This window comes from Salmo salar, chromosome 17 (assembly GCF_965601325.2).
Source record: "Salmo salar chromosome 17, fSalSal1, whole genome shotgun sequence".
NCBI lineage: Eukaryota > Metazoa > Chordata > Actinopteri > Salmoniformes > Salmonidae > Salmo > Salmo salar.
Genome location: NC_138307.1, coordinates 26402608 through 26415000, shown reverse-complemented (window position 1 = coordinate 26415000; position 12393 = coordinate 26402608). Strand labels below are relative to the sequence as shown.

Sequence of the window (12393 nt, the reverse complement as noted above, 5' to 3'; positions counted from 1 at the left end):
TAGGAGCTATCTCTGCCTGGAACGCCTGCAGCGAAGAACAAATCAAATCAAATGTATTTTTAATACCCTTCTTACATCAGCTGATATCTCAAAGTGCTGTACAGAAACCCAGCCTAAAACCCCAAACAGCAAGCAATGCAGGTGTAGAAGCACGGTGGCTAGGAAAAACTCCCTAGAAAGGCCAAAACCTAGGAAGAAACCTAGAGAGGAACCAGGCTATGAGGGGTGGCCAGTCATCTTCTGGCTGTGCCACACACACACACACACACACACACACACACACACACACACACACACTGAAGATAGAGTGGCGGACCAATTACTGTACCTTCATACACTCCCTAGAGAACACACACTGTACCCCTTATACACTTTCATCAGCTAGAGAGACGTGTACATTTGACCTCAGGAAGACTAGTGGTCACTAAGACATCAGCTAAAGAGATGTGTACATTTGACCTCAGGAAGACTAGTGGTCACTAAGACATCAGCTAGAGAGATGTGTACATTTGACCTCAGGAAGACTAGTGGTCACTAAGACATCAGCTAAAGAGATGTGTACATTTGACCTCAGGAAGACTAGTGGTCACTAAGACATCAGCTAGAGAGATGTGTACATTTGACCTCAGGAAGACTAGTGGTCACTAAGACATCAGCTAGAGAGATGTGTACATTTGACCTCAGGAAGACTAGTGGTCACTAAGACATCAGCTAGAGAGATGTGTACATTTGACCTCAGGAAGACTAGTGGTCACTAAGACATCAGCTAGAGAGATGTGTACATTTGACCTCAGGAAGACTAGTGGTCACTAAGACATCAGCTAGAGAGATGTGTACATTTGACCTCAGGAAGACTAGTGGTCACTAAGACATCAGCTAGAGAGATGTGTACATTTGACCTCAGGAAGACTAGTGGTCTTTAAAGAGATACTTGGGGATTTTGGCAATGAGGTCCTTTATCTACAGTACTTTGCCAGAGTCAGTTGCGTCTCTGCGTGCAGTTTGAAGGAAGTTGCTAAGTAGCACTAGCGCAATTGTAACTAGCGTTAGCGCAATGACTGGAAGCCTATGGGTATCTGCTTGCATGCTAGCAGATACCCATAGACTTCCAGTCATTGTGCTAATTCTAATTAGCATTGGATCGCGAAACTACCTCTAACTTCCTAGTGAAGTAGATAAAGGGCCTCATTGCCAAAATCCCAAAGTATCCCTTTAAGGAATCAGCTAATGGGACCCAAATGAAAAATAAAGAATAAAATCATCTGTATCCAATCTCACCTTGACTCTCTCTATCTGTTAAGTTATGGTGCATGTGTGTGTGTGTCTCTCACCTTGACCCTGTCGATGTGTTCAGGTAGGGAGTCTATGAGCAGGTCTCCTACAGGCTCCCAGGCCTCCTTCACCATCTCAGCTTGGCTCAGCCTCAGCTCCAGCTGGTCCTGGGCCTTCTGAAGCTCCAACAGCCTATCCAAAGCCAGCTCCAGCCTCCTCTGCCAATCAGCAGCCTCCTCGTTAAGCCCCTCCCACCCGGACGCCACATCCTCCGCCTCCTTTCGCAGGACACGCCCCACGTTCTGGGCACGCTCCTCTGGACTGATGTCTGACAGGACAGAAAGAAATGGTTTGATTAATTTTGTGTCCCGTCAGGGAATGATCAGGTTTAATAGAAATGAAGGAGTTATTGGATTGACACAACAATCCTAATTTATACTAAGATTATAAACTACTTATAAGATTGAAATTCAAACTCGGGATTATTACTCTTTGAAAGTTATTTGGTTGCTTTACTTTCTTGATCAGCCCTAAATCCTTTCCAACCTCATCACATATAGGCTCAAACATGACTTAGACCATAGGGCTCATGGTTTAGCAAAAAATAATCCCACACCTGAGGAAAACACATTGGAGCCCATTGAATTGAATAAGCAGCAAGAGTTCAAGAGTTTCCCTCACTACGGGTTGCCAGGCAGTTGCTATGGTAAAGAGGTCACACTCAGCATGTTAGGGAACAAACGGGAGCAGGCTGTTTAGTAAGGAACACAACTGAAACTGCAGGGCGTGGTGTCTTCTCATTTCTACACCTTTTATTGGAAAATGCAGATCTTAGACCACCAAAATAGTAGTGGAATAAAACCCATTGGCTTACTGTTCCTCTGTTTTATAAACAGAACCCCGTGAGCCAATTACAGAGCCTGAACTGGCTGTCAAGTCAGCTGATGTTATGAACTTAGTCATAATCAGATAATGGACAGTACAGTTCTGCACACTCAGGAAACATGTCAGTCAACTGAGATACAGTGCTGTGAAAATGTATTTGCCCCATCTCGGATTTTCTCTATTTTTGCACATTGTTGATATTGAATGTTATCAGATCTTCAACCAAAACCTGATATTAGATAAAGGGAACCTGAGTGAACAAATAACACAACAATTCATTAATTTCTTTCATAAACAATTTTATGCAACACTTAATGCCCCCTGTGTGAAAAAGTAATTGCCCCTTTACACTCAATAACTGGTTGTGTCACCTTTATCTGCAATGACTGGAAGCACATTCTTCCTGTAGTTGTTGATCAGTCTCACACATCGCTGTGGAGGAATTTTGGTCCACTCTTGCATGCAGAGCTGCTGTAACTCAGCTACATGTATGGGTTTTCAAGCATGAACAGCTCATTTCAAGTCCTGCCACAACATCTCAATTGGGATTAGGTCTGTACTTTGACTAGGCCATTCCAAAACTTCAAATTTGTTGTTTTTTAGTCATTTTCATGTAGACTTGATTGTGTGTTTTGGATCATTGTCTTTCTGCATGACCCAGCTGTGCTTCAGCTTCAGCTCACAGACGGATGGCCTGACATTCTCCTGGAGAATTTTCTGATACAGAACAGAATTCACAGTTCCTTCTATTAAGGCAAGTTGTCCAGGTCATGAGGCAGAAAAGCATCCCCATAGCGATGTGTGAGACTGATCAACATCTACAGGAAGTGTTTGCTTCCAGTCATTGCAGATAAAGGTGACACAACCAGTTATTGAGTGTAAAAGGACAATTACTTTTTCACACAGGGGCATTGGGTGTTTTGTGTTATTTGTAAACTCAGGTTCTGGTTAAAGATCAGGTTTTGGTTAAAGATCTGATAACATTCAATATCAACAATATGCAAAAGTAGAGAAAATTAGAAAGGGTGCAAATACGTTTTCATCGGCACTGTATCTTGTCAGTTACATGAGCATTAATGTGCATACGCAGGTGTATTATAAGCAGGTAAAAATGAGTGTTGGTGTCCGTTAGCATGATGAGTGTATCTGTTTGTGTTTATCACTGTGTGATGAGTAACCTTGCATTAGACTCGAGTTAAGTCCATGAATTACTACCTAGGCTTTAGTTCAGCGGGCTAACAGTGTGTCCCACTCACCTCTCTGGACAGGCTGTGGCTCCCTCTCAGCAGGCAGCTCAGACAGGAAGATCTGAGCCTGGTCCAGAGCCCCGTTAACCACCGGGCCCTTGGCCCTCAGATCTCTCCTGAAGCTCTGTAACACACACACACAAAATCAAATCAAATGTTATCTGTCACATGTTTCGTAAGAACAGTAGACTAACAGCGAAGAGTCTTACTTACGGGTCCTTTCCAACAATGCAGAGTTAAAGATAAAGATACAAAATACAAATAGTGACGAGGAATAAATATACAGGAAATGACGAATAACAATAACATGCAGTATGTGTCTGTGTCCATGTTACAGTATGTGTGTGTGTGTGTGTGTGTGTGTGTGTGTGTGTGTGTGTGTGTGTGTGTGTGTGTGTGTGTGTGTGTGTGTGTGTGTGTGTGTGTGTGTGTGTGTGTGTGTGTGTGTGTGTGTGTGTGTGTGTGTGTGTGTGTATAGCTAGGACCACAGCTACTAGCTTCACATACAAACTGTGTGTGTAGAGTCCAGTATATCTGCATAGAATTAGTGCAAAAACACACACACACACACACACACACGCACGTACACACACACACGCACGCACGCACACACACACACACACACACTGCGTGAAGCACAGGCTCCATGACAACGCCAGCATCACAACAACACATGAAAGAAAGCCCAGTCAACAAGAGTATATCACTATGTTAGTCACTATATTAGTCACTATAATAGGACGGACCACATACTCAGCAGACCTGGCTGCAGACTAGATGGACATCTCATTCATTCTTTACATTCAGTTCTTAATGATGTTACAGGGTACTCTCATCAGTTCTTAATGATGTTATAGGGTACTGTCATCAGTTCTTAATGATGTTACAGAGTACTGTCATCAGTTCTTAATGATGTTACAGGGTACTGTCATCAGTTCTTAATGATGTTACAGAATACGGTCATCAGTTCTTAATGATGTTACAGGGTACTGTCATCAGTTCTTAATGATGTTACAGAATACTGTCATCAGTTCTTAATGATGTTACAGAGTACTGTCATTAGTTCTTAATGATGTTACAGGGTACTGTCATCAGTTCTTAATGATGTTACAGAATACTGTCATCAGTTCTTAATGATGTTACAGAATACTGTCATCAGTTCTTAATGATGTTACAGAATACTGTCATCAGTTCTTAATGATGTTACAGAATACTGTCATCAGTTCTTAATGATGTTACAGAGTACTGTCATCAGTTCTTAATGATGTTACAGGGTACTGTCATCAGTTCTTAATGATGTTACAGAATACTGTCATCAGATCTTAATGATGTTACAGGGTACTGTCATCAGTTCTTAATGATGTTACAGAGTACTGTCATCAGTTCTTAATGATGTTACAGAGTACTGTCATCAGTTCTTAATGATGTTACAGAATACTGTCATCAGTTCTTAATGGTGTTGCAGAGTACTGTCATCAGTTGTTAATGATGTTGCAGAATACTGTCATCAGTTGTTAATGATGTTACAGAATACTGTCATCAGTTGTTAATGATGTTGCAGAATACTGTCATCAGTGCTTAATGATGTTACAGAATACTGTCATCAGATCTTAATGATGTTGCAGTGATTGTCATCAGTTCTTAATGATGTTACAGAGTACTGTCATCAGATCTCAATGGTGTTACAGGGTACTGTCATCAGTTCTTAATGATGTTACAGAATACTGTCATCAATTCTTAATGATGTTACAGAATACTGTCATCAGTTCTTAATGATGTTACAGAATACTGTCATCAGTTCTTAATGGTGTTACAGAATACTGTCATCAGTGCTTAATGATGTTACAGAATACTGTCATCAGTGCTTAATGATGTTACAGAGCACTGTCATCAGTTCTTAATGATGTTACAGGGTACTGTCATCAGTTCTTAATGATGTTACAGAATACTGTCATCAATTCTTAATGATGTTACAGAATACTGTCATCAGTTCTTAATGATGTTACAGAATACTGTCATCAGTACTTAATGATGTTACAGAATACTGTCATCAGTTCTTAATGGTGTTGCAGAGTACTGTCATCAGTTCTTAATGATGTTGCAGAGTACTGTCATCCATTCTTAATGATGTTACAGAATACTGTCATCAGTTCTTAATGATGTTGCAGAATACTGTCATCAGTTCTTAATGATGTTGCAGTGATTGTCATCAGTTCTTAATGATGTTGCAGAGTACTGTCATCAGTTCTTAATGATGTTGCAGTGATTGTCATCAGTTCTTAATGATGTTGCAGTGATTGTCATCAGTTCTTAATGATGTTGCAGTGATTGTCATCAGTTCTTAATGATGTTGCAGAGTACTGTCATCAGTTCTTAATGATGTTGCAGTGACTGTCATCAGTTCTTAATGATGTTGCAGTGATTGTCATCAGTTCTTAATGATGTTGCAGAGTACTGTCATCAGTTCTTAATGATGTTGCAGTGATTGTCATCAGTTCTTAATGATGTTGCAGTGATTGTCATCAGTTCTTAATGATGTTGCAGTGATTGTCATCAGTTCTTAATGATGCATGATGTCCTCATTAGGAGTATGATGATACATTCCAAAAACATTCCAATATTGTGTATTCCTAACATCTCCATAATGCAGTGAACTTGCAGTGTGGCTAATCTGCTCTGCTCACTGAACAACTTATGCTGTTATAAACCAGCTATAAACCAGTTATAAACCAGTTATAAACCAGTTATAAACCAGCTATAAACCAGCTATAAACCAGCTATAACATATATAAACTAGTTATAAACCAGATATAAACCAGTTATAAACCAGTAATAAACCAGATATAAACCAGATATAAACCAGTTATAAACCCATAACATCTGCTTATGATTTCTGACGCATCAATGAATCTATGAACCAACCAACTAGTGAATCACCCAACCAACCACCCACCCACCCAACCACCCAACCAGCTAACCAAGCATCCAGCCAGTCTTCCGCTCTCACCCTGTGTGTGTCCAGCTGTTGTTGCACAGCAGGGACGTCGCCCCCTACTGGTGGTTCCTGCTCCAGCAGGTCAGTCTTCATCTGCAGCCAGGCAATCAGCTCCTGAAGGGTCATGTGTATCCGCTTCCATGGAGCCATTTCCCCTTCCAGGTGAGATCTACAACATACACATAGAAGCATAGATATATGACTGGATCATAGATATTCCTATCTAAACAAGACTGAATTATAGATATTCCTATCTAAACTAGACTGGATCATAGATGTTCCTATCTAAACTGGACTGGATCATAGATATTCCTATCTAAACTAGACTGGATCGTAGATATTCCTATCTAAACTAGACTGGATCATAGATATTCCTATCTAAACTGGACTGGATCGTAGATATTCCTATCTAAACTGGACTGGATCATAGATATTCCTATCTAAACTGGACTGGATCATAGATATTCCTATCTAAACTGGACTGGATCATAGATATTCCTATCTAAACTGGACTGGATCATAGATATTCCCATCTAAACTGGACTGGATCATAGATATTCCTATCTAAACTAGACTGGATCAAAGATATTCCTATCTAAACTGGACTGGATCGTAGATATTCCTATCTAAACTGGACTGGATCATAGATATTCCTATCTAAACTAGACTGGATCAAAGATATTACTATCTAAACTGGACTGTTGACCAGGGCAGCTCAATCCTCCCTCCTGGTGAAGAAAGGTCCTGCAGGCGTTTGCTCCAACCCTACTCAGTCTAACACACCTGATTGTAGTAATTAGGTGCTCATCCCGGACCTTGATTATCTGAATCAGGTGTTTAACAACAGGGATGGAGCGAAAACCTGCACCCTTTTGTCACCATGAATGAACAGATGAAGGCAGGCATGGTGTCTACCTCATACTCATGGTTTTGCTGCGGAGCTCGTCCCAGCGCTGGCCCATGTTGTCCAGTCGGCTCTGTAGGAGTACGGCATCGTCTGAGCCGGTCAGAGAGGTCACGATACGCTGACCATTCTCATCTAGAGAGTGGTACAGTTCTGTGTGGCCATCTATCTCCCCCTGAAGGTCCTACACTCACACACACACACACCCAGCATGCACACACACACACGCACGCACGCACGCACGCACGCACGCACGCACGCACGCACGCACGCACGCACGCACACACACACACACACACACACACACACACACACACACACACACACACACACACACACACACACACACACGTCCAATCATTAGTTGGTATCTAAATAATTAGAATGTTCTGTGGTATATGCCTCTCTCTGAATGATTTCAATGCTTTTTGACCAATAGTTAATGTTTTATTACTCCTATTAAAGCCTAGGAACCATTTAAATTAATATCTATATATTATAATAATGATAGATATGTCCTCCTATAGAAGGAACCATTAGATTAATATCTATATATTATAATAATGATAGATAAGTCCTCCTATAGAAGGAACCATTAGATTAATATCTATATATTATAATAATGACGGATATGTCCAAACAGAGCAGCCACTCTCTCAGCCTAATATTCTAGAATGATCCTAATGAATCCATTAGTCTTTGTCATTATTGTCATCAATGTCCAGCAGGTAAAAGAGACAGGTTTTCCAGGTATTACCTGAGTACATTCTCCACTAGCTGGGTACATACATATTATGATGGTGAATGTCCAACCAAAGCTTCCCACTTCACCATACACTCTTAGAGAAAAAGGTGCAATCTAGAACCTAAAAGGGTTCTTCGGCTGTCCCCATAGGAGTACCCTTTGAAGAACCCTTTTGGTTCCAGGTAGAACCCTCCGTGGAAAGGGTTCTACATGGAACCAAAATGTGTCACAGTATCCACTGAGGATGGCGCCCCTCCTCGGTCGGGCGGCGCTCGGCGGTCGTCGTCGCCGGCCTATTAGCTGCCACCGATCGTTGTTTCTGTGTCTTTTGGTTTTGTCTGTCTATCCCGCACCTGTTTCGTGTCTGTCATTAGTGGGGGGTTATTTAGTGTGTATTTTCGTGCGGGATTGTTTATTGTCCACTCAGGACAGTTGTGTGTGTGGCCTGTTTCGCTGGCCTGTGTACGAGTTATTGCCGGGCTGCGCCCCGTGCACTTTTCTTCGTGTTTTCTTTTGGGAATGTGTTTTCCTGGCGGACTTATTTAAGCGCCCTGTGCCTTTCGGCTATTGTGTTTTGTTTACCGTGGCATTAAAACACTGTTGCTCCGGGCCTCTGTCTCCTGCGCCTGATTCCGCATCTCCACTGGTCCTAGAATTCCGTGACAAAATGGTTCTACCTGGAACCAAAAAGGGTTCTCCTATGGGGACACCTGAAGAACCCTTTTGTAACCTTTTTTGTAAGAGTGTACTCTCAATCTAATGTTCTCTAATGATCCTAATTAGTCCATTCCTTTCCCCTGACTGTCATCATCAGATAATACAGGTCTAAGAGTCATGTGGCTGTGAGGTTTGATCTCAGAGAGGGCAGAATGACGTCACAGAATAGAAGACTACATAACAACCATTCATAGAATCTCCTTAGCAACCCGATGTGCCTTATTGACTTAATGCACATACCAAAACCACACAACAAGTTTCCTCACAGGAAAACATTAAGTTATTTCAATTTAAATGTAATTGGCTGTAAATATACACTGAGTGTACAAAACATTAAGAACAGCCTCGATTCAGGCCTCAAGAGTGACGCAGTGGTCTAAGGCAGTGCTAGCTGTGCCACTAGAGATCCTGGTTCGAGTCCAGGCTCTGTCGCAGCCAGCCGCGACCGGGAGACCCATGGGGCGGCGCACAATTGGCCCAGCGTCGTCCGGGTTAGGGGAGGGCTTGGCTGGAAGGGATGTCCTTGTCTCATCGCGCTCTAGCGACTCTTGTGGCAGGCCGGGCGCTTGCACGCTGACACGGTCGCCAGGTGTACGGTGTTTCCACCAACACATTGGTGCGGCTGGCTTCTGGGTTAAGTGGGCATTGTGTCAAGAAGCAGTGCAGCTTGGTTGTGTTTCAGAGGACGCACGGCTCTCAACCTTCACCTCTCCCGAGTCCGTACGGGAGTTGCAGCGATGAGACAAGACTGTAACTACCAATTGGATTCAACGAAATCGGGGAGAAAAAAAAATAGGTCAAAAAAAATGAAAAAGAACAGGGGCGGGGACTCTACAAGGTGAAAGCGTTCCACAGGGAGGCTGGCCCATGTTGACTCCTATCCTTCCCACAGTTGTGTCAAGTTGGCTGGATGTCCTTCGGGTGGTGGACCATTCTTGATACACACGGGAAACTGTTGAGCGTGAAAAACCCAGCAGCGTTGCAGTTCTTGACACACTCTAACCGGTATGGCTGGCACCTACTATCATACCCCATTCAAAGTCACTTAAATCTTTTGTCTTGCTCATTCACCCTCTGAATGGCACACATACACAATCCATGTCTCAATGGTCTCATGGCTTAAAATCCTTCTTTAACCTGTCTCCTCCCCTTCATCTACACTGATTGAAGTGGATTTAACAAGTGACACCAATAAGGGATCATAGCTTTCACCTGGTCAGTCTATGTCATGGAAAGAGCAGGTGTTCTTAATGTTTTGTCCACTCAGTGTACAGCAACAACAAAGCCTACTGTATTAAATTGACCATTTCTGACCGTGGTTCATTCAAGTGAGTACTACGTCTGAAGTAACTGTCTTTCTCCAACTCTGAGACAGACGAACAGTACAAGTCAGAAGAATACATAGACCCGTTCAGTACTGGACAGAAAGCCTTCCCAGTGACCAGTAAATTGTAATCTCTAACCTGTACATGGTAGATTTTCCTGCGCAGCATATTATCCACTTAAGGCAACGCTTCCCACAACTAAGAAAACATGTCTTCTGTCGTCAAACCCAATCAAGCGTAGATGCTTTCTGTGTTTGTCTGTGAGCTACAATGAGCCCTATGCCTATGTGAGTGTGTGTGTGTGTGTGTGTGTGTGTGTGTGTGTGTGTGTGTGTGTGTGTGTGTGTGTGTGTGTTTGTGTGTGTCTGCTCGTGTGCATGTGTGTGAGGAAGAGGGAGAGACCCAATAGAATGAGGTACAGAAGGCTGGTTGATGTCCGACACACAGCGACTGTTGTTCACTGGGGGAGAGAGTGGAGAAAGTGGGCGACTACTGCTGCACAGAGGGTCAGAAATGTTCCCTTTCCAAACTCAGAACAGGCCCTTCTCTTCACAACCCACAATACAGTGAGTTGGAGGGGGGGGATCCTGTCTTTGTCCGCTCCTTGGAGTCTGGACCTTGTCTCGTCCCCCCAGCCAGGCCCAACATTCCTGTCATACCAGCCGGGGTATTGAGGGGCACACATGGCAGGCAGGGGAAGGTACTGAGGACAAGAGACTGGGTCAGACTGCTGGCTGCTTTCTAGAACACATCACAAACCCTGCACATACTGTACTGTACTGACACCTCGCCACCCTGAGACACTTCACACTAATGCCACTCAAGCTGAGCTGACTGAACTGAAAGATGACTCAACAATTTGACTCTGTTGAATTGAGTCTATGAAATGACTCTTAACTAAGTCTATGAACTGATTCTGAACTGACACTATGAGTTGATTCTATGAGTTGACTCTATGAACTGACTCTGAATTCACTCTACAGTATCAACAGTTTGTGGGTGTGAGTACCTGGAACTGCCCCAGCAGGTGTCTGACTCTACAGTATGAACTGAGTGTGAGTACCTGGAACTGAGTGTGAGTACCTGGAACTGCCCCAGCAGGTGACTGACTACAGTATGAACTGAGTGTGAGTACCTGGAACTGCCCCAGCAGGTGACTGACTCTACAGTATGAACTGAGTGTGAGTACCTGGAACTGCCCCAGCAGGTGACTGACTCTACAGTATGAACTGAGTGTGAGTACCTGGAACTGAGTGTGAGTACCTGGAACTGCCCCAGCAGGTGACTGACTCTACAGTATGAACTGAGTGTGAGTACCTGGAACTGCCCCAGCAGGTGACTGACTCTACAGTATGAACTGAGTGTGAGTACCTGGAACTTCCCCAGCAGGTGTCTGACTCTACAGTATGAACTGAGTGTGAGTACCTGGAACTGCCCCAGCAGGTGACTGACTCTACAGTATGAACTGAGTGTGAGTACCTGGAACTGCCCCAGCAGGTGTCTGACTCTACAGTATGAACTGAGTGTAAGTAACTGGAACTGAGTGTGAGTACCTGGAACTGCCTCAGCAGGTGACTGACTCTACAGTATGAACTGAGTGTGAGTACCTGGAACTGCCCCAGCAGGTGACTGACTCTACAGTATGAACTGAGTGTGAGTACCTGGAACTGCCCCAGCAGGTGACTGACTCTACAGTATGAACTGAGTGTGAGTACCTGGAACTTCCCCAGCAGGTGTCTGACTCTACAGTATGAACTGAGTGCGAGTACCTGGAACTTCCCCAGCAGGTGACTGACTCTACAGTATGAACTGAGTGTGAGTACCTGGAACTGCCCCAGCAGGTGTCTGACTCTACAGTATGAACTGAGTGTGAGTGCCTGGAGCTGCTCCAGCAGGTGTCTGACTCTACAGTATGAACTGAGTGTGAGTACCTGGAACTGCCCCAGCAGGTGACTGACTCTACAGTATGAACTGAGTGTGAGTACCTGGAACTTCCCCAGCAGGTGTCTGACTCTACAGTATGAACTGAGTGTGAGTACCTGGAACTGCCCCAGCAGGTGACTGACTCTACAGTATGAACTGAGTGTGAGTACCTGGAACTTCCCCAGCAGGTGTCTGACTCTACAGTATGAACTGAGTGTGAGTACCTGGAACTGCCCCAGCAGGTGACTGACTCTACAGTATGAACTGAGTGTGAGTACCTGGAACTTCCCCAGCAGGTGACTGACTCTACAGTATGAACTGAGTGTGAGTGCCTGGAGCTGCTCCAGCAGGTGTCTGACTCTACAGTATGAACTGAGTGT

The 12393-nt window shown here is 43.8% G+C and overlaps 1 protein-coding gene across 9 annotated transcripts in view; it reads right to left on the bottom strand.

The window, feature by feature from the left end:
- The window catches only part of LOC106592409 (dystrophin), a 429474-nt gene that overhangs the window by 65698 nt on the left and 351383 nt on the right, over positions 1-12393 (bottom strand). For all 9 annotated transcript variants that reach the window (XM_082963707.1, XM_082963700.1, XM_082963702.1 and 6 more), the window contains 5 exons: positions 7315-7487; positions 6412-6568; positions 3414-3528; positions 1332-1600; positions 1-25 (listed from right to left, as the gene is read on the bottom strand). The exon at positions 1-25 is cut by the window's left edge and continues 122 nt beyond it. In XM_082963707.1, the coding sequence (XP_082819833.1) occupies positions 1-25; positions 1332-1600; positions 3414-3528; positions 6412-6568; positions 7315-7487 (739 nt within the window). The remainder of the gene's footprint in view (positions 26-1331; positions 1601-3413; positions 3529-6411; positions 6569-7314; positions 7488-12393) is intronic.